This window comes from Musa acuminata, chromosome BXJ1-9, assembly GCF_036884655.1.
Source record: "Musa acuminata AAA Group cultivar baxijiao chromosome BXJ1-9, Cavendish_Baxijiao_AAA, whole genome shotgun sequence".
In the NCBI taxonomy this organism is placed as follows: domain Eukaryota; kingdom Viridiplantae; phylum Streptophyta; class Magnoliopsida; order Zingiberales; family Musaceae; genus Musa; species Musa acuminata.
In genome coordinates this window covers 40681208-40702131 of record NC_088335.1, presented here as the reverse complement: position 1 = coordinate 40702131, position 20924 = coordinate 40681208, and the positions used below count along the sequence as shown (strand labels likewise).

General features: G+C 36.1%; 1 protein-coding gene across 1 annotated transcript; it reads left to right on the top strand.

The window, feature by feature from the left end:
- The first annotated feature begins 14427 nt into the window (after positions 1 to 14427).
- On the top strand, positions 14428 to 18854 carry LOC135593536 (putative transferase At4g12130, mitochondrial). Its single transcript, XM_065083650.1, has 5 exons — positions 14428 to 14996; positions 16202 to 16455; positions 16584 to 16682; positions 18072 to 18230; positions 18316 to 18854. Exons 1-5 carry the CDS (start codon positions 14500 to 14502, stop codon positions 18558 to 18560), a joined length of 1254 nt encoding a protein of 417 aa, XP_064939722.1. The 5' UTR covers positions 14428 to 14499; the 3' UTR covers positions 18561 to 18854.
- Positions 18855 to 20924: the final 2070 nt, after the last annotated feature.

Below are 20924 nucleotides of genomic sequence, written 5' to 3'. Positions count from 1 at the left end.
CTTAAGGTAGGCAAGATAGCACATTTGCTTCTTTTGAGACAGCAACTTTTTGCTTCTCTTTAGACTACAAGCTAGCAATTTTTACGATATTTAAGTTTCACAATATACAAGCTAGCAAAAATTTCGAAAGCAAATGTAAGATAGCTTTCTTGTGTAAGCTCATAATTCTTGCTTCCTATTGCAATGTGCAAGTTGCAAGTTTTGCTTCTTGAGATAGGCAAGATAGCACTTTTACAATTTTTGTTTCTTAAGATAGGCAAGCTTGTGATGTTCAAAATAACAAGCTCTTTCTTCTAGAAGTGTCATTTTTGCTTTCTTTGCAAAGTGTAAGCTAGCAAAATATTTGAAAAAGTGATCAAGTTTTGCAACATACAAGCTAGCAAAAATGCCAAACTAGCAAGAGATAATATTTTACATGAGGCAAGCAAACAATTTGGCAAATGTTACATTTGCATCTTCTCTTTTGAGAAGTGCAATTTTTTTGCTTTCATCTTGAATTGTGCAAGCTAGTTAGTTTGCCTCTTTTCATGATGTCCACGCTAGAAATTCTTGCTCCCCCTTTGTCATTGTCAAAAAGAGGGGAAGACCCTTATATCAATTTTCATATTATGACAAAGGTAAGTATCATTCTTATTTGTGCATCATTATATATTCAAATTAAAACATACACAATTTCATTAACCTTATTTTTCATGCACGATACCGAAAAATAAATCAATCATCATTAATAAGCATATCATACATGATACTCAAACATTAAAATTTTTAAGCATTTATCAACATGTTGATCATGATACCAAACACTCATTATTTAAAGCATTCATGATACACATCATATGCAATAAATACATCATGTACATCATTATAATAAGTATTGCATACATCATTTTAACTTTATGAATATTTCATCATTGCATGCATTATACCAAAATATTTCAAGCCATGCAAGCCATAAATACAAAGAAATCATGTCATGAAGGATAAAATCATTTGAATACCAAAAGACATGATTCATATAGTAAATATCTTCTTTAAATAAAATATCAAGAAAAATCATAGGAGTACAAAGAAGAGATCTTGTTTTAAAAGAAAAATCAAGTAGTAACTCCAAGAACTCACAAGGAAAAATCATGATTCATTTAGAAAATCTCCTCTCAAGAGAATATCAAGTAAAATCGTAGAAGATCGATTAATGAGAAATTTTGATTTATAATAAAATCTCATGTATCGAATGTCGAGAAATCAAAATGATGATTTATATAAAAAATATCACAAGTTATATTCAAGAGAAAAATCATCATTCATTTTCAACTTATTCAATTTGTCACATCAATATTTCTTAGATATGCATAAATTGAAAGGAGAAGGGAAGAATTCAAACGTACAAAGATTTCAACCATCTCATAAACAAATGTAAGACCAAGTCATGAATCCAAAATTCCATGAATCAAAATGATCATCAAAGGTAATCTCATGTTATTCCAAGAAATCAATATCATGATTTTGATAAAACTCATTTCAAATTTAAATCATCAAAATCATCAAAATATCAACATTACTTTCAAGAGATTCAAAATGGTATACATAGATTTATCATAATAAACATCAAGATCAATAGGATAGAGAAAAATAAATTTTCAAGGAAAAAATATTTTCCTCTTTTTAGTTGTTTCAATTCATATGATTTTATTTCACTTATACCAAATAAAAACATGTATAATGTTTAAAACCGAAAGTGTAAGATTTATTACAACAAAGATTAATAAGGCACTTTCATTATGGTAAAAATCAATAATCCATAAATCACAAGATTCATATGCATAATTTTAAAATTTATTAAGAATGATCATTATGCATGACACTAAAACATGGTTTCAAAATGTTTAATATTTTCATTACATCATTATGCAATGGTTTCATTGAACATAATTTTGAATGATTCTTATAGATAACTAAAACTTCTTTAGTTTTAATTTATGTGATTGACTTTATATTAGCATGCTCAAGTTTTGTTCTTATGTCAAAAACATACATCATGTTTGAAAACCAAAGACAAGGTTTAAAAAAAAATATCATCAAGCCTTCCATATAAAAACCATGCATCATCATTGAAAGTTAATATGGAAATCATCAAAATACACATTCTTGCTTCTCAAGCACATATATATGATTATTTAAATCTAACATTTTATTCTATTAACATAAAACATACAATTTTCAAGAAAAATAATTATTCAAAAGAAAAGAGAAAATACATCATGGAAAACATCAAGTAATTTCAAAATAATTCAAGAGAGTTGAGTTATTTACCTTGTAGTCGAAGCCCGTCAAAGCCCAATTCACCGTTTCACCTTTGGAAGTTCTTGATTCATCCTTGGGTGCCTTCCTTTTCTTTGGCCTCTTCCTCCATTCAAGTTCATTGTTCATTTTAGATTTTTGTTTAATGAACTTATTAAGAGTTAGTGTTCGAAGTTCAAGTTCATCATTGTCCTCATCACTTGAGTCATCGCTCAAGTGGTATTCATTTGTCCGGAGTTCCAAATCCTTCCTATTCTTTGGAAGGTGGTTCAAGTGTTCATTGTGTTCATCATATGCATTATGCACCATTTCATATGTCATCAATGAGCCGATAAGTTCTTCAAGTGGAAAAATATTTAAATCTTTTGTTTCTTGTATTGCCGTAACTTTTGATTCCCAAACTTTAGAAAGTGATCGTAAAACTTTACTAACAAGTTCAAAATTCGAGAAACATTTGCCAATAGTTTGTAAACCATTGACAACATCCGTAAAACGGGTGTACATGTCAACAATGGTTTCGCTTGGCTTCATTTGAAAAAGCTCAAAATCATGCATTAAAATGTTAACTTTCGAGTCTTTGACTCTACTAGTTCCCTCGTGTGTGATTTCAAGTGTTCGCCAAATATCAAAAGCCGTTTCGCATATAGAAATCCGATTGAACTCATTTTTGTCTAAAGCGCAAAATAAGACATTCATAGCCTTTGCATTTAAAGAAAAATACTTCTTCTCCAAATCCGACCATTCGTTCATCGGTTTAAAGGGAAGTTGAAAACCATTTTCAACAATATTCCATAAATCCAAATTCATAGAAATCAAGAAAACTCTCATTCGAGTTTTCCAATAAGTGTAATCCAATCCGTTAAACAACGGTGGACGAAAAACCGATAAGCCCTCTTGAAAGCCATGAAGAGCCATTTCTCTCGGGTGTAAATCTGAAATGAGAAATACCGTGCTCTGATACCAATTGTTAGGATCGGAGCGGCACTAAGAGGGGGGGGGGGGGGGGGGGGGGGTGAATTAGTGCAGTGGATTAAAACTTCGGTTTTAGAAAATCTTTCGTACGATAAGAACAGAACTTGAAAAGCTTAATCTTGAAAGCGTATTCTTAAATATGTGCAGCAAGGGTAATAAGGAACTAAAGCATGTAAGAAGGTTTGCAATAATGTAAATAGCAATAAAGAAATGCAAACCAAGGATCACGTTGATTTTAGAGTGGTTCGGTCAAATGACCTACTCCACTTGCGAGGCCCCTCTTCGATGAGGCTCCCATCTTCCACTAGCAAATCTCTTGAAATGGAAGGGTAAATTCCCCTCTTACAACTCTTTACAAGCGGTTCACTCTTTTACAGATTTTCGAGAAGGGATGAGGTGAACACTAGCAAATTGAAAAGAAGACAAGCTAACACTTTTCTAAGACCTTTCTCTCAAACACTTGCTGCTTAAAAAGTTGTAATCTCAGCTGAGATTTGAGGGGTATTTATAGGCCTCAAGAGGATTCAAATTTGGGCTCCAAATTTGAATTCTCTTGGAGTTCCCGATGTTGGCGGTGCCACCGCCTGTCAGTTTCTGACACTGACAGTGCTGGGCGGTGCCACCGCCCAGCCCAGGCGGTGCTACCGCCCAGCTCTCGGGCACTGGGTGGTGCCACCGTCTATAGTGTTTTCAGCCCACTAGTTGGGCTTCAATCTTGGCCCAAACTAGTCCGAACTCGGGCCCAATTGGCCCCTACTTGGGTTATAGGATTAATACATAATCCTAACCCTAATTAACATGATAACTACGAATTTAAAGACATTTTATAAGCTATTACAAAGTCCATAAGTCAAGACTTCTTCCGGCGAGCTTCCGACGAACTTTCGGCGGTCTTCCGATAAACTCTCGGAAACCATTCGGCGGACTCCCGACAAGCTCCTAGACTTCACGATTTGATCTTGGCGAGTTCCAATGAGCTTCTTCGGCAAGCTCCGATCTTTCTTGGCGAGCTCCGCGAACTTCCAACGAACCTTCCGACGAGCTTCCGAAAAACCCTTCGGCAAGCTCCCTACTCATTCTCGGCTAGTTCCGGCAGCATTCCCGACGAACCTTCGGACTTCCGTCGAACTCTCGAACTCCCAACGAATCCTTCGCGCTTGACTCCGACACTTTGTTTCGCTTTATGTCTTCATCGTTATCGTAGTTAATCCTGCACACACAAACCAAAACTCAACTCCGATCTAGACAATTATTACAATGCAAATTGACATTCTGTTGCCTGGCACGTCATTGGTTAGCGCTTCGTCCGATTCTTTGGTGTATCGTCCTCTTTTGCGGCTTGTTGCCCAATCGGCGGTTGACCTCCGCAACCCCGATATCCTTGGCCCAATTCCGCTCTCCTTGGCCCGATGCCCGACGTCCGAAGCCTTCTGCCGTCCAATATCCTGACGTGATCTCCTCCGGCGCAACGTCAATTCCTCCTACGTCAATTGTCTAAACCTGATTGAGTAGACCTGCATCACTCAAAATGCAGTTTAAATCATAAATACATATCAAGTAGTTTCATCATCAAAATACGAGATTCAACACTACCTTACTGAGGCGTATATCTTCGAGAAATATGTTAGCAAGACTGAGATGCAACCCTTAGTCTTTATATTGAGGTGCATGGCTTTGGAGCACATAGGCTCAACCGAGGTGCAGCCCTCGAGGCTTCACGTTGAGGTGCATGGCTTGGGAGTAAGTATTTTTTAACTCTTACTCATTCAAGGTGCAAGCCTCAGGTCTTTATACCGAGTGTACAGTTAGGGACTTATGTAAAAATTAAGTTGATTCCAAACTTTTGACTTAATAAAAATGTATCAGAAAAGATATTGAAAGTGTGCTTGACTTATAATAAGAGTGATAAGCAATTAAGGCAGAAAACAATAGTAATGAAGAGTAATAAGAAAGTGCACACCAATTTTATAGTGGTTCGATCATCGTGACCTACATCCACTCCTGATTCCTCCTCTATTGAGGCTATCAACATCTACTAACGGTCTTCCTTCAATGGGCGAAGACCAACTACCCTCTTACAACTCTTTTCTCCTTTTTATAGGTTTATAAGGTAACCTTTACAACCCACTCACTCATATCTTAAACTAAAATAAACACTTAGAGCTAGAGAAGAAAAATTCTCATAAGATTACAATAATGTTTTTCCCAATTTTTGTTCTCAGTTATTGTGTTAACCGAGAAGAGATGAGTGAGGTTTTTATAGGCCCTAAATGTATTCAAATTTAGAGCCAAAACGGTGTCATCTTGAGTTTTTAGGATATTGATGATACAATCGCCAGTACTGGGAGGTACCATCGCCTAGTCTGACAGTACCACTGCATGACACATTGACACTGGGTGGTACCACCACCCAGTCTGGAAGACTGTGTCTGGGCAGTACCACCACTTGACATAATCTGGGCGGTACCACCGCCTAGTCTGAGTGGTACCACCGCCTAGTCTGGGTGGTACCACCATTATATCTTACTATAGGATATTGAATAAGCCAAACAACAGACCTAATTCAGCCTTGATTTAGGCCCAATTGGTCCATAATTGAGTTGGTATTGTTTTACATAAATATCAACTCAATTAGATCTAAACTAACTTGATCTAGATAAATTATTACAAAGCATAAATTATATGCTGTTCGGCATGTCATTGGTTCTTCCGGTGCTTCATCCAATCCTTCAGCGTATTATCCAATCTGCATGTTGAGTCCAACAACTTCCGATCTACTTGGCACAATATCCGATCCTTCAGCTCGATGTTTGAACTCACGGTATGAAGTCCTTCTACCGGCACATCGACCGATTCTCTAGCCTAATGTCCAATCTCCTGACATGTTTAACTCCGGCCCAACGTCTGATTCCTCCTACTTCAATCAATTTACCTCTCCTTAATCAAAGCTAGTCCTGTGTCACTCAAAACATAGATTAGATCACAAACTCATTAATTGATTTCATTATCAAAATCCAAGATTCAACAATCTCTCCCTTTTTTATGATGACAATCAATTGATGACGAAATTTAACCTAAACTCCCCCTATAAATATGTCATATTGATAGAAATTTTGAATTTAAAAAATCATAACTATTTCATCGTTGCATGCATCATGAATATTGAAAGAACCAATTAATCACATCATTGCATGCATCTTAAAATCATGAGTATTTCATGCATAATTAAAGTACACCATGCATGATCATCATCATAATTTCTCCCCCTTTATTATCAACAAAAAGGAGAAGTATAAATAATAAGTTTTCAAGTATGCAAGCTAGTAAGGTAACTTGTTTTGAACATACAAGCTAGTAAGTTTTTCACATATGAAAGTTAGCAAAATTATTACTTCTTTTGAGATATTACTTCTTTTGAGATATGCAAGATAGCATATTTTTGCATCTTTTTGAAATATGTAAGCTAGCAAACTTTGCTTCTCTTTTGAGATGAGAAAGCTAACAAGTTTTTTTTTTGCATGTTAGGAATTTTTGTATGTTTACAAGTTTTTGCTTCTTCTTGAATTGTGCAAGCTAGTAAATCTTTTTCCCCCTTTGTCATTGTCAAAAAGAAGGGAAGAATATAGTATTATAATTCTTTTATTGTAATTATTTCCCATTACATTAATTTTTTAATCATGACAAAAAGATAACTTACCATCGAAAATGAAAAATCAAGTCATGAATACCAAAAGATCATATATGATTTTTGATAAATCTCTTCTTTTGTAAATAGAAGGAATCATAAGAAATGATCTTGATTCAAAAAGAAAACTCAAGTCATAAAAATTAAGAAATCAAGATTATGATTCGAAAAATATATAAAAAAAGTTTATGCATTTGAAAAATTTAACATTCAAGCTAGTACTTTTGTTTGCCTAAATTTAACATTTAAGCTAGTACTTTGTACTTTTGTTTGCCTAAATTTAACATTTAAGCTAGTACTTTTGGTTCTCTTGAGATGCTAGTAATTTTCTTTCTCCCCTTTGCCATTATAAGAAAGAAGAAGAGGGGAATAATACAATAGTGTAATTTTTTCTTCTTACATCAATGCTTTAAGTATTACATAAGGTATACAACCATAAATACAAGAAAATTGTACATAATGAAAATCATGTCAAAAAGGATATAATATCAAAGATCATGTCAATACCAAAAGACATGATTCATTTTGATCTCCTTAAAAAAAAAAATAAACTTAGGAGATCGAATAGTAAGGAAAATCTCAAGTCATGAATTCTGAAAAAGATATTCTCTTTAGTAAATTATAAAAAGAAACATAGGAGAATAAAAGCTCTTGATTCATAAAAAGAAAATATCAAGATATGATTCCGAGAATTCAAGATCATGATATAGATAAAACTCATTCAAATTTGAATTATCAAATCATCAAAATCACTTTCAAGAGATTCAAAATGACATAAATAGATTTATCAATCTCTTATTGAAAAATCGATAAGATAGAGAATTTTTTTAATAAAAATACATTCCTTTTTTATGTATTTCAATTTATGTGATTTATTTCATACAAGCATGTCTTTGTCTTTTATACAAAATAAAAATATGCATCATCATTTAAGACCGAAAGAGCAAATTTCATCATAAAAATCATCAAGATCAATAAACCATAAATCATAAAAATCATCATTACTTCAAATCATCATACATAATAAAATCATTAAATCATCAAGCATTGATTTCATTCAATATAAAGTATTTTTAAAATTATTTTGTTTCGGCTAATGAGCTTTGTGAAGTGTGTTGGATCTTTAGTTATAAGCCTTGAGCATCCACTATCAAAATTTTATTTTTGCTCCTAGCTTTCGATTATAGATATTTCTATAAGAAAGGTGGATTTGCTATAGATACCCATTTGACTTTGGGTCCATCATAATTGGATCTATCTATTTTAAGTTTTGGCATTGAGATATTCATAGTTCTTTTAGGAACTCAAACCAATTTATGTGAGTTATACTTTTTAAATAAATATTTAAATATAAAATGACTATATTTATCATAAAAATTATATTTGTTTTTAAGGGAAACATATAATGTAGGTCCTTTAATAAAAGTGGTTGGGTTTTGTTGAGTATTACTAACAAAGCCGATTCCTTCTTTTCTACATATATAACTCTTATCGGCAAGAATCATATTTAAAATTTTTTTACCAAATTTAAATTTATCTAATGTTTGTTGTAAAAATAATTTTTCCTTTTTAAGTGTGTCTAACTCTTCACACTTAGTATCAGGAGTTAACATGCAATTATCATGCTCAAATTTTTTAATTTTTTAAAATTACTAAAAAGAGAAGCATGATCCCCCCCCCCCCCCATTTTATATTTTATATTTTATATATAAATAAAAAAAAACTCATAAAATGTATCAAGTAATTTCATAGTAAAATAAAGGGGCTTTGGTTGAGTTATTTACCTCATTGTTGAAAGTCACCAAAGCGTAGTTTACCACATCATCTTTGTTGGTTTGCTTATTGTCTTTGGATATACTCATTTCATCCCATGTCATTTTGAGTGCTTTCTTTTTCTTTTGTACGAGCACATTCTTCTTCGGTTGTAAACATTCGCTTTTGAAGTGCCCCGGTCGATTGCATTCATAGCAAGTTATTTTATTCCTTTTAAGTTTATTTTTATTTTTTGATTCTTATTTTATAAGTTTTTTAAATTTTATTATGAGGAGTTCAAGGTCATCATCATCATCATCATCGCTTCAGTTTTCTCTTAAGTGGTCTTCTATTATTCAAAGTGCTAAATCCTTCCTATTCTTTAGAAGGTTGTTCTCATGTTTATCATGTTTGATATAAATTATTTCATACGTCATTAAAGACCCAATAAGTTCTTTAAAAGAGAAATTGTTTAAGTCTTTTGTCTCTTGTATTGCTATCACTTTCGGATACAAACTTTTTAGAAGAGATCTTAGTATTTTGTTGACAAGTTCAAAATTAGAAAAATTTTTATTAAGTACTTTCAAACCATTGATGACATCCATAAAACAGGTGTATATGTCTCCAATGGTTTCACTTGGTTCCATTCGAAACAATTCAAAACTATGTATCAAAAAATTAATTTTTGAATCTTTAACTTTACTAGTGCCTTCGTGTGTGATTTTAAGAGTGTGCTAAATGTCATACGTAGTTTTGCAAATAGAAACCTGATTAAATTTATTTTTATCTAGAGCACAAAATAAAACATTCATCACTTTAGCATTCAAAGAAAGTCTTCTTTCCCAAATCATTCCATTCGTTTATTGGTTCGAAAGACTTTTCAAAATTGCTTTCAATAATGTTCCATAAATCGAAATTTATATAAAGCAAGAAAACTTTCATTCGAGTTTTTCAATATATGTAGTCCGTCCTACTGAAAATAAGAGGATAAATGATAGAGTGACCCTTTTGAAAATCGAAATAAGCCATCTCTCTTAGGTGTTAAACCAAATAGAGAGAAATTGGAGCTCTGATACCAACTGTTAGGACCGAAATCAGTACTAAAAAGATGGGTGAATTAGTGCTCATACAAAAATTAAGTCGGTTTGAAACTTTTGGCTAAATAAAAATATATCGAAAAAGAAATTGAAAGTGTGTTTGAGTTAGAATAAGAGTGATAAGCAATTAAGGCAGAAAATAATAGTAATAAAGAGCAACAAGAAAGTGCACACTAATTTTATAGTAGTTCGATCGTCGTGACCTACGTCCACTCCTGATTCCTCCTCCGTTGAGGCCACCAACATCCACTAATGGTCTTTCTTCAATAGGTGAAGACCAACTACCCTCTTACAACTCTTTTCTCTTTTTTACAAGTTTAGGAGATAACCTTTATAGCCCACTCACCCCTCTCTTAAACTGAAATCAACACTTAGAGCTAGAGGAGGGGAATTATTACAAGATTACAACAGTGTTTTCCCCAATTTTTATTCTCAGTCTATGTGTTAACCGAGCAGGGATGAGTGAGATTTTCAAATGCTCTAAATGGATTTAAATTTAAATCCAAAATGATCTCATCTCGGGTTTTCGAGGTACTAGTGGTACCATCACCTACTAGTCTGACACAAGGTGGTACCAACACCTGACATACTGACACTAGGTGATACCACCATTCAGTCTAATGGAACCATTGCTTAACATAGTCTAGAAGACTATGTCTGGGTGGTACCACTACCCAATCTAGCGGTACCACCACCTAACAGTCTTAGAGACTGTGTCTGGGTGGTACTAACACCAGACCCTGCTATATGATACTAAATGAGCCAAACAATAGGCCTAAGTCACCCTGATTTAAGCCCAATTGACCTCTAATTGAGTTGGCATTCTTTCACTCTAATACCGACTCAATTAGACCTAAACTAACTTGATCTAGACAAATTATTACAATGTATGAATTATATGGTTATTAGTTCTTCCAACGCTTCATCATCTCCTTTGGCGTATTGCCCAATCGGCATGTTGACTTCCATAACTTCTGATCTCCTTGTTGCAGTATTCGATTCTTTGACTTGATGCCCGAACTCACGGCACGAAGTCCTTCCATGGGCACATCGATTGCTCCTTCGGCCCGATGTCTAATCTCTTGATATGTTTAACTTTGGTTCAACATTTGATTCCTCTTACTTCAATTAATTTGTCTCTCTTTGATCGAAGCTAGTCCTACGTCACTCAAAATGCTGATTAGATTACAAACTCATCAATTGATTTCATTATCAAAATATGAGATTCAACAGGAGTATGTAAGCTTGGCCTAGGTGTAGCCGTTGGATCTTCATGCCGAGTGCATGATTAGAGAGCATGTAAGCTCCGCTTAAGTGCAGCCCACAAGTTTTCATGCCGAGTGCACGGCTAAGGAGCGAGTAAGCTTGGCCTAGGTGCAACCCTATGGTCTTCATGCCGAGGTGCACGGCTCGAGAGCACATAGGATCGACTAAGGTGCAACCCTTAGGGCTTCATGCCGAGGTGCATGCTAGTCATAAATGCCTACAAGCCAATCACGTGAGTGATAGCATGTTTGACTTGACACATAGTCTTTTTATTTATTATTATTATTTGATATTTTATCATTTTATATTGGTTATTGTACGAATTTATTGTGATATCCATGGATCTGTATAATGGGAATCGGATCGTGATAATATCACGATAATGAGACCGATTAGTCCTTAAACATAGATCCTAAATAATCCCGATCATAGGTTACTCGAGAGAGATATCGAGATAACCGGATAGACTAGTGTATTGTATACCCGTCTATATGATGGATGCAGTTGGTCTCAAAGCTTCTCAAGTGGGGACACTAGGGATACAGTGCAGGTGCTCATTGGAGAATGAGTTCACTGATTGATCCGCTCACGGAATATTGGATGGTTGATGATGCTTTATTGTTAGATAGCGATTCCATCATCCCAATAGTGTATCTGGTCCTTAGACTTGAAACACCTCTTGTATGAGTACTCCACTCTTTGATACTAGACTTATAGGTCTGGAGGTTCTAAATCTAGCACAATCGGACATTAAGAGTGATAGCCAATCTTACGAGGGCTATTGAGTGTCGATAGAGGATCATCCACTCTTTGTGTCATGAGAGAAATATCTCATGTGCTCTTGCTAAGATAAATCCCAAGCTAGAGTCATTTGGATTGAAAAAAAAAGAGTTCTCGAGGAGAATCCGATTAGAGTGAGACTCGAGTAAAAACTATATAAGCATGACAGTATAATAAAACCCTAGAGGAATTCTATATAGATTGATCTTTGAGGGAGATTACTCATTGGAATGCTATAGGGGTTCCACCCTCCTAGAAGGCAGCCAAATGGTTGCAATTGTAGATAGATCTTATTCTCAAAGAGATGGAGACTACATGCTTATATAGGGCTCTAAACCCTAGTCCTAGGGGCTGCTTCCTAAGTGAGTTATCCCATTTGCCCTCAACCCTAACCAACCAACCCAATAAAAAGAGGTAGCAGTTAGGAAGCCTAAAGGCTCAAATATAAACCCTAGCCACTCTTCTTTATAGGAAGCACAAAGACCCAAATATAAACCCTAGCCACTCTCATTTGCCCCAAAGACCAAAATATAAACCCTACGACATCATCAATCTATCTTCATTGTTTTTACACCTATTTTTCTCTTTCAGAATTATAATTGCAATACCATCAAAAACTAAACTAGTTATGTTGGTCAAGTTGATAATGAGTTGATCATATAAATTAGATAGACTTTAAAGAAGAAGCTTGACACATTCCATCTTTTTAATATTACACTCTATTGTAGAAAGTTGAGAGAATTATGTATTAATGCTGTTGATATGATTCATTACCGCTATGTCTTGTTGTGCAGTGACTTGATGTCATATACTCTTGTGAGAATATCCCAAATCTCCTTTATCTTTGTCTTTTCTATGATATTGGATAGAATTCCGTTTGCTAAGTACAAGTTAGCAATTAATTAATAAAATCTTTGGATTTATTTCTAATTTTCACTGCATAATTTTTCTTCCATAGAATTACCCTCATCTTCATCTTCTGTAGGGAAAAAAAAAAACTTCCATCGAACTTCTTGATCTTGAACTTTGTTGCTATTGTTTTACTAGATTTGCTTTCCTACTTGAATTGACTCCCATAATTTACCATGAACAGTAACTCCACAACTTTTAGATTTTTTAAATATTTATTAGTATTAAGAAAAAGAGAATAAAATCAAAACTGAATGTGGGCAAACAGTATTCAACTAAAATAATAAAGTCAAAGACAAAAAATAACTAAAATAATAACACCAAGATATAGAATAGTAAAACCCTTAATTGGTTGAGAAAAACATTCACGAGCAAATCAAAAGAAATTTAGTATGAAAGATGAAAGTACAATAGGTGCAACGAAGAAATAAAAAAAAGAACTTACACAAAGGAAACTGAGAGAAATTCGTTTCATTCTTTCCTTCTTTTTATTCTCTCTCTTCTTCTTCCTTCACTTTTTTTTAGCTTTCTCATATAGCTCTCTATGTTGTGTGATTCCCCCTTATCCATCCTGCTTGAGGAGAAACTCTTACACAATAATGGAGCAATTGCTTCTATCTTTTCCAATCATACTTGAGACCATCCCACTTATTTTTATCTAAATCTTATCATTTTTTTACTTGTTAACTCCTTAAATCTTTCAATGACATGTTCCATCAACCTTTTGCTACTAGTGGAATGATTGGCCTTATCGGTATGCTTAATACATAGTCTATGAAAGAATTTTACATATTCGGGGATCTGAAAGAACTTTTCATTTGATGAGCTCCCCATTCTATAGTTAAATGAAAGATGAAAAAAGTACAATTACAATAAATAAGTGCATAAGTCAATGTAAGAAAAGTAATTTAAAATAGACAAATCAATATTATTTTATACATGTCAATGGAATTATTGTATACATGTTGATGAAATTATTTATCATCAATACATGTCGGTAGAATTATTCTATAAAAAAGAAATTAAAAGATATATAAAAAAAGTTAAAACTTAGAGTATAGAGTTTATACAATTCTTAAGACTAGTAATACAGAATAGACGACTCGACGAAACAATTGACATGACAGAGCAAGCACTCTATAAAACAAGTGACACAACGAACTTGTGAGAGGAGTTGACAATGATAAAAATCAAGAAAAGAAGAAATAAGGATTAGAATTTCTATTATACTGTAGTAATCTTGTGCTCTTAGATAATATCATAAAATGTACTCTAAAGTAGTTTTGAAATGTAGGATAGTATCAACATTTAAACATTTATAATGTAGCATCTAAAGCAAATATGATTTAAAAAATATCAAATACTAATTTACATTTGAATGTGCATTTAAACCCTCAATGCATATTTTAAATATGTTTTCAAATGTACTCTTAATTTTTTGATATTTGTGTTGCTCATCAAAAGGCTAGGATTATTTACTGTTACGGCTTCTTCTGATGGACGGTTTTGATTGCGTGTGGGAAGAGAGAAGGGTGGAGATGGAAAAACCCAGAGCGAACCGGATCCGTGAGAACGGGTCAGGCTTTAAAGTCCCACTCGATCCGATAAGACCTGATTACCGAATCGAACTGGGCTCACCGTCTGCCACGTAACCTCTGGCGCACACGTGTCTGCTCCCACCTTCTCACCGTCCTTTCCCAAACCCCAACAGCGGCAGCATCAGCAAAGGCGCGGAAGAAGATGTCTCTTCTCCGCTGCTCCGCGCGTTTCCGCGCCGCCATCTCCACCTCTTTCCACCGGCGCCTCCACGCCCAGCCGCCGCCGGGGATCCGCCTGGACGAAGCGGCAGCAGGGCCCCTCTGCTGCTGCCTCGAGTCCCGGTCCGTCGTCCGCTTCCGGGGTCCCGACACCATCAAGTTCCTCCAGGGCCTCCTCACCAACGACGTCCTCCGACTCGATCCCCAACTCCTTCCGGCCGGCGAAGGCGGTGACTCTCATACCTCCTACATCCCGACGCCGAATCTCAACCACCGTTCCCCGCCGCCAGTTTATGCCGCCCTGCTCACCCCCCAAGGGAGGTTCTTGTACGATTTCTTCCTCTACCGCCCGCCTCGGGCGGACGAGAAACTCAATAGAACCGGTTCGGGGCCCGGGTCGGAAGAACCTGAGGAGCCCTTCACTTTGCTCGCCGATGTCGATGCTGCTATCATGGATGAGCTTCTTGATTGCTTCAAGAAGTAAGAGTCAAATGCCTCTCTCTCTCTCTCTCCCCCTTTTATTTCCTCTTCAGCAGCGACGTTGTTTGAAGGTAGTATTGTCAACTTGGGATTATGACATATCAAAATAAATAACTCTATGCTAATCAGAATTATTCAGGGATGTGTTTTAGTCAAATTTACTAATTGTGTTCTAATTTCAATTTATATGTTGTTTTAAGTATGTTTTGGTTGTGTAGTCATCAATTTGGAGCATTGTTTTACTTCTTTAGCATGTTAAGCAATTGTGTATATTCACAGATGGCCCTGATCATATGCTAGAGGTAAGGTATTGCATGGGATTATTAAGGAATTGGGCTCAGATTTTGTGTTTTCATCAAATATGACGGTTTTATTAGATTAAACTTATAATAAATGGAAATACTATGAATGACCACATACCAATATATACTCAAGCCTTAGTCGGAGAATCTTGCATGTAATTGAAGCTTCAAATAACATTTTCAGCAATCGACGCTCATTGCATAGGTTCTGTTAAATTAAGGATATATACCAAATAGAAACTAGAAACTAAAAAGTTGTGTTAGAAATGCTGAAGTACTGGCCTACAGGATCAATATCAGTATGCAACTGGTCTGGTACACTGCAGCAGGGTGGTACACTAACATTGTTAGTGACCCTAGAGATGCAAGGATATCAGACCAAGTAGTGTATTTACTTTCAGGTTATGCACTAAAAAAGGATGAAATCTTTGATAATGTAAATCAGTAAATTATCATTTATCAAAGTTTGTATCATTTTCAATAACCCTCTGAATAAATAACTTCAAAGATTGCAGACTAAGTTGACTTGACAGTGGTATTGTTAGGGTTTTCATTTGGGACCAAGATATGTTAACAATAACAGATATCAAATCAGATAATAGTATATTTTTCAAACCCTTGCTTCATTTTCATAATTTTAATGAATTGCCCAAGTCCTATCAGCACTGTACCTGTTTGTTCCTTGTCCACTGCTAGATATCCAAGAATCATTGATTTCATAATTTGTTAATGTCATTTGTACGTGACACTTCTTGTGTTGTATTTATGAGACATAGCAACATGGTTGAAAATAACACATGGTCGCTTATGGGATGCTTGCTCTGAATCATTCACTGAGAACTTCATGGTTCAATTGAGAAACTAAAGAGGACGGCCCTGATGGTCATTCTGTCTGTGTCGTAGGTACCGTTTGAGGTCAAAGGTGGACATAGACAATGTGGCTAGGGAATACTCTTGCTGGCAACGGTTTGGCAGCAATCTGTGTGGCAAAGCACCAACATCCGACGAACCTGAGGCTGTATCAGTTGGCTGGGGGAAAGGCATTGACCAAGCTGGTGTAGCTGCTGCACTAGGAAATGATCTTGGTTGGCAATGGTTCAAGGACCCTAGATTGGATTGCCTCGGATTTAGGGGAATTTTTCCTGCTAATTCTACACGTAAGGATGCTGAAAATAATACACTGTTTCTCATACTGTCAAGTATAAGATATATGAGAATGCAAACAAGGATCTCCTGCTGGTTGTTTATTTATTTATTTTTATATATATTTACTTCATTCATGCAGCACCTTTAGTTGAGGCAGATAAGGAAGTCAATGAGCAACACTACCTTCTATGGAGGTTACAGAAAGGAGTTCCAGAAGGTTCAACTGAGATTCCAAAAGGTTTGGCTGGCTTTTCTGTCAATGAATCTGTTATTAGGACATGCAGGTCATTGTAGGCCTTATTGCATTATCTATTATTATACATCTTGGTGATCAATTGAAATTCTCTACAGTGTTCCTTCTATGTTTTGATTGTTTCATTATGCTGACATTGTATTCACTCTTTGATGAAGGTTACCCTTTGCTAGAGAGAAAATTTGGTAGATCATGACACCTTCATTTTTTCTAATAATTTTCACAAGAAAGGCAGAATACTATTACTTGTCTCATGGCCTACCTTGATATTAGAATTGGTTGTTATGTTCTGAAAGCTAATACTCATCATATTCTTCTCCAATATACCTTGGTAACTTCCATGAAGCAAATTTCTAAATCTGAGGCTGGTACCAATAAGGGTCTTTGTACGGACAAATTCTGCATTGTGGGAATACCATGTGTTCATCATATTCTTCTCCAATATACCTTGGTAACTTCCATGAAACAAATCTCTAAATCTCAGGCTGGTACCAATACGGGTCTTTGTATGGACAAATTCTGCATAGTGGGGAACACCATGTGTTTGTATGCCTATGTTGTTCAGTGCTGATTTGGCTGGAGGCAGTGGAGGAGGAAAAGGCAGAGAAGAATGAGGAGGCTGATGTGGAGGTAGGGGCAATGCCATGGGAGGAGGATATGGTGATGATAATCTGATGGGAGGAGAAGGCTGTGGGGGAGGAGATGGCAGAGGGAAGGTGAGGAAGAGAGATGCATATGGGAGGGAGAGAGAGAGAGAGAGAGAGAGAGAGAGAGCATATGAAAAAGGGAAAAAAGAAATAAATAAAATAGGAGATAGTTGTGAGAGGACACCTATATATACTGGTCAAGTTTTGACCAGACTGCCCGGAATGGTAAGTCTACCAGGTGATATTCTATTTCGAAGTTGACATTGCTTGGCCGCATCCTGGTTATGGCTCTTGAACTTTGTCTTCTAGCACCTAATTTCTAGAAATAATTATTTAAGGATTGCTGTCATAATTCCCTGTTCTAAGTTAAGAATCTGTATTTCTTAACAAGAGGTTGGGAAAACTAACTGCCATGCATGAACTGGCAGCATTCTTGAACTCATCTCCATCTCTGCTTTTATCTTTCATTGATAAGGTATTATTGTCCTATCTGAAGCAAATTGCTTTGGCAAATAATAAGCCAGCAAAAATTGTACAAAAACTTGATTTGTGTTGCCACTTAGTGATTGCTCGTCGGACAGCATGCCATTTATGTTTTTTCCTAGAGCATTTTATATGTTTCCAACTGTATACCATTGCCAATTCTTCATAGCTTCTCTTATTCTGGTCTCTGTGGATGATCAAGACCTTCTGTAGACAATTGTGGTTTTCTTTTATTTTGTCACAGGTGATGCAGTTCCTCTTGAGTATAATCTTGTTGGGTTGAATGCCATCTCTTTCGATAAAGGATGCTACGTAGGTCAGGAGCTCATTGCTCGGACACATCATCGAGGTGTCATCCGCAAGCGGTTGTTTCCTCTGAAGTTTGTAACTGATGATGGAGAAGGTTTATTTTCTATCTAATTGGCTTTTTCAGGGCCTTATTTTGCATATGATCATGGATACTCATACATCTTTTTGTCTTCCATCAGAAATGCAGCAAGAAGTCTCGCCAAATTCAGACATAGTAGATTATGCTTCTAATAAAAAGGTTGGGACTGTGACAACGGCACTTGAATGTCATGGCATGGGCATGGTGAGACTGGATGATGGCCTCAAGCAGTCCTCCGATCTACGCATCAAAGGTAGGGAAGATTTGACGGTTAGGGTCATCAGACCAGATTGGTGGCCTGTTGAATGGACACAATTGCAAGAACAACGAACTGTTGCTGCTTAGAGTTAAATGTTGAAATGCTCGATGCCTAGTTTATTATATTTTACCAGTCAAACATGGGTGTAGATGGCTGTGATCTCCGAAAACAATGAACAGCTGTTCAGTCTCTAACCTTCTAAGTCAGGTGAAGTAGAGCACCCTTTCAACACATCTTGGTTGGTCAATTACCCTAGCTTGTACCATTAAATAAAATGTGATTCAGAGGAGTAGCTTGTGTAATTTCTGCACGGTTCAATTGTGAAATTTTAACGAGGAATGATTACTCCACCAAATAATATCATTATTCAGATTGAGGAATGCTGCAGCTAACTTGTGCTGGAAAGCTAATCTTTCATTAGTGAGAATTAGCATTTTTGTTTCTGTAATTGCGTATTGTTGGAATTTATTGGCTATTTAATGGCTTCTTTATCTCTTGTAGATTGATCTAAGCTACATTTCTTGTTCCACCTTGGCAACATTCCAAAAAGGTGCTGCAGAGACAAAGCTCCAACAAGAAGACCTCTTCTGGTTCGGCAATAAGTTTAGCTGCCTTAAGCCTTCATATGCAACATATGGCAACATCCACGTTAATTAGAACAGGCTCGTATACAAGTAGAAAAAACAAGCTAAAGCTCAATTCCAGGAGGCTTATTGCCGGAAAGAGAGTTATTTCGAACATCAAGCACTGTGGGCCAAACAGTTGAGTTAGCTTAGCTTGACAAGGATTGAACCAAACAGCTGATTAAGGATCAAGTCGGCCGGCTCAACTGAATCAAATCTCCCAAGCTCGCCGGAATTGCTCCGGTTAAGTGAGTAGATTGCAGAGCAAGAATACCAAGCTTCTTCAGAAGGCCCAAGTGGGTCGGAATACTCCCGGTGTGCTGGTTATAGCATAACCGCAAGAATACAAACCATAAAGGAAAAGAAGCGAGTGTAAGAAGACAACAAAATGGCTCTTAGGAAGGAAGGATTAACTTTTTGTTGAGCTAAAATTAAATAAACAATCAATTTATAAGTTTTGGAACAGACTCTAAAATATAAAGATCAATTAAGTTTTTTAGGATTTTTAAAGTTAGCGGATAAGAAATTTTTGAAAAAGGAGTTTTCACGAAGGAACGAAATTTGATAATTAAGATTTTAATTCTTCTATACATATTTTATATATTTTAAAATTTTGATAGAACAAGAACAAGATTCGAGAAATACTCTGTGCTTTTGGATTTTTCTCTAGGGTATTCTAGAGAGGGTATCCTATGAGATTTTTAAATAGAGTGAGATAAAATATGTAAATTTTTTGGGAGTTTATGGGAAAGGGTATGTAAGAAATTTTATGGGAGATTACTCTAATTGATCTTATATAGTGAAAAATTTTATTTCTTTCGTGGATATAGGTGAGGGTTATCGAATCATATTAAATTTTACATCAACTTTCTAGTATATTCTTTTGGTTATTAATTTTTGTGATTCTATTTTTATTTTTGATATTTCTCCTCTCCCATCTCGATAAAATGCACCATTAAGAATTAATCTATCCCATGTTCGAGTTTGTAGGTTGCTTAGTGATAGGAACGATTTTGTCCCATGCCAGCTTATCTGCCACCGAGGTCAAGACCTAAGTAGGGCTCAAGGTTGCTTAGCCCTAAAATGGCATTGCAGTGCATCCTGATGTGTCCTACTGACAATAATCGTCTTACCTTATCAAGATTAGAGAGTGATCAAGTGAGACATCTAATTTTATCCTTGGCCAGCCAGTAAGAAGGCCCAAGGTCAAGTATAAAAAGGAACCCATCAACTCATGCTGAGAGGGGGCTCTCTACACACTAACTTAGTCATACAGCTTACACTGCTATCTTCTCCTCTTCACTAACTTAACCATTAGAGGGGTCACGCTAAACAACCCCTAGTGTCGACCTATCATATAAGATCACCGACAGTCAGGAGATGACCTCGCTATCAAGGCACAATCACATAGCCACGAGACAACCCTTCACCTAATGACACTCGGACAACCTAGCCCTAGGGAGGAACCTTGCAACCAGAAAGATCCTAGATTGCCTACTCGATCATCCCAAACTGGATTCTCGCCAACGGAACAACCTTCAACTGGACCGCCAACACGGTCTCACCTCAACAAGTCTCCCACATCAGCTAGGAAGAGGCACCTAGGTGAGTCTGCGCTTTCAGTAGTAGACCAACTGTACCAACTTATCAATCGACAGTACTAATGACACCATCATTCTAGCGTTAGGAGGGTCGAATGTCGTAGGTGCCTTTCTGCTACTCTTCTTAGTGAATGCCTTAGACAAGGAGGGCCCCTCCTCCCTTTACGAAAGGGTGAAGACAAGCCCCATGCGTACCTCATCAGAAGCGCCCCTCAAGCTTTAGTGT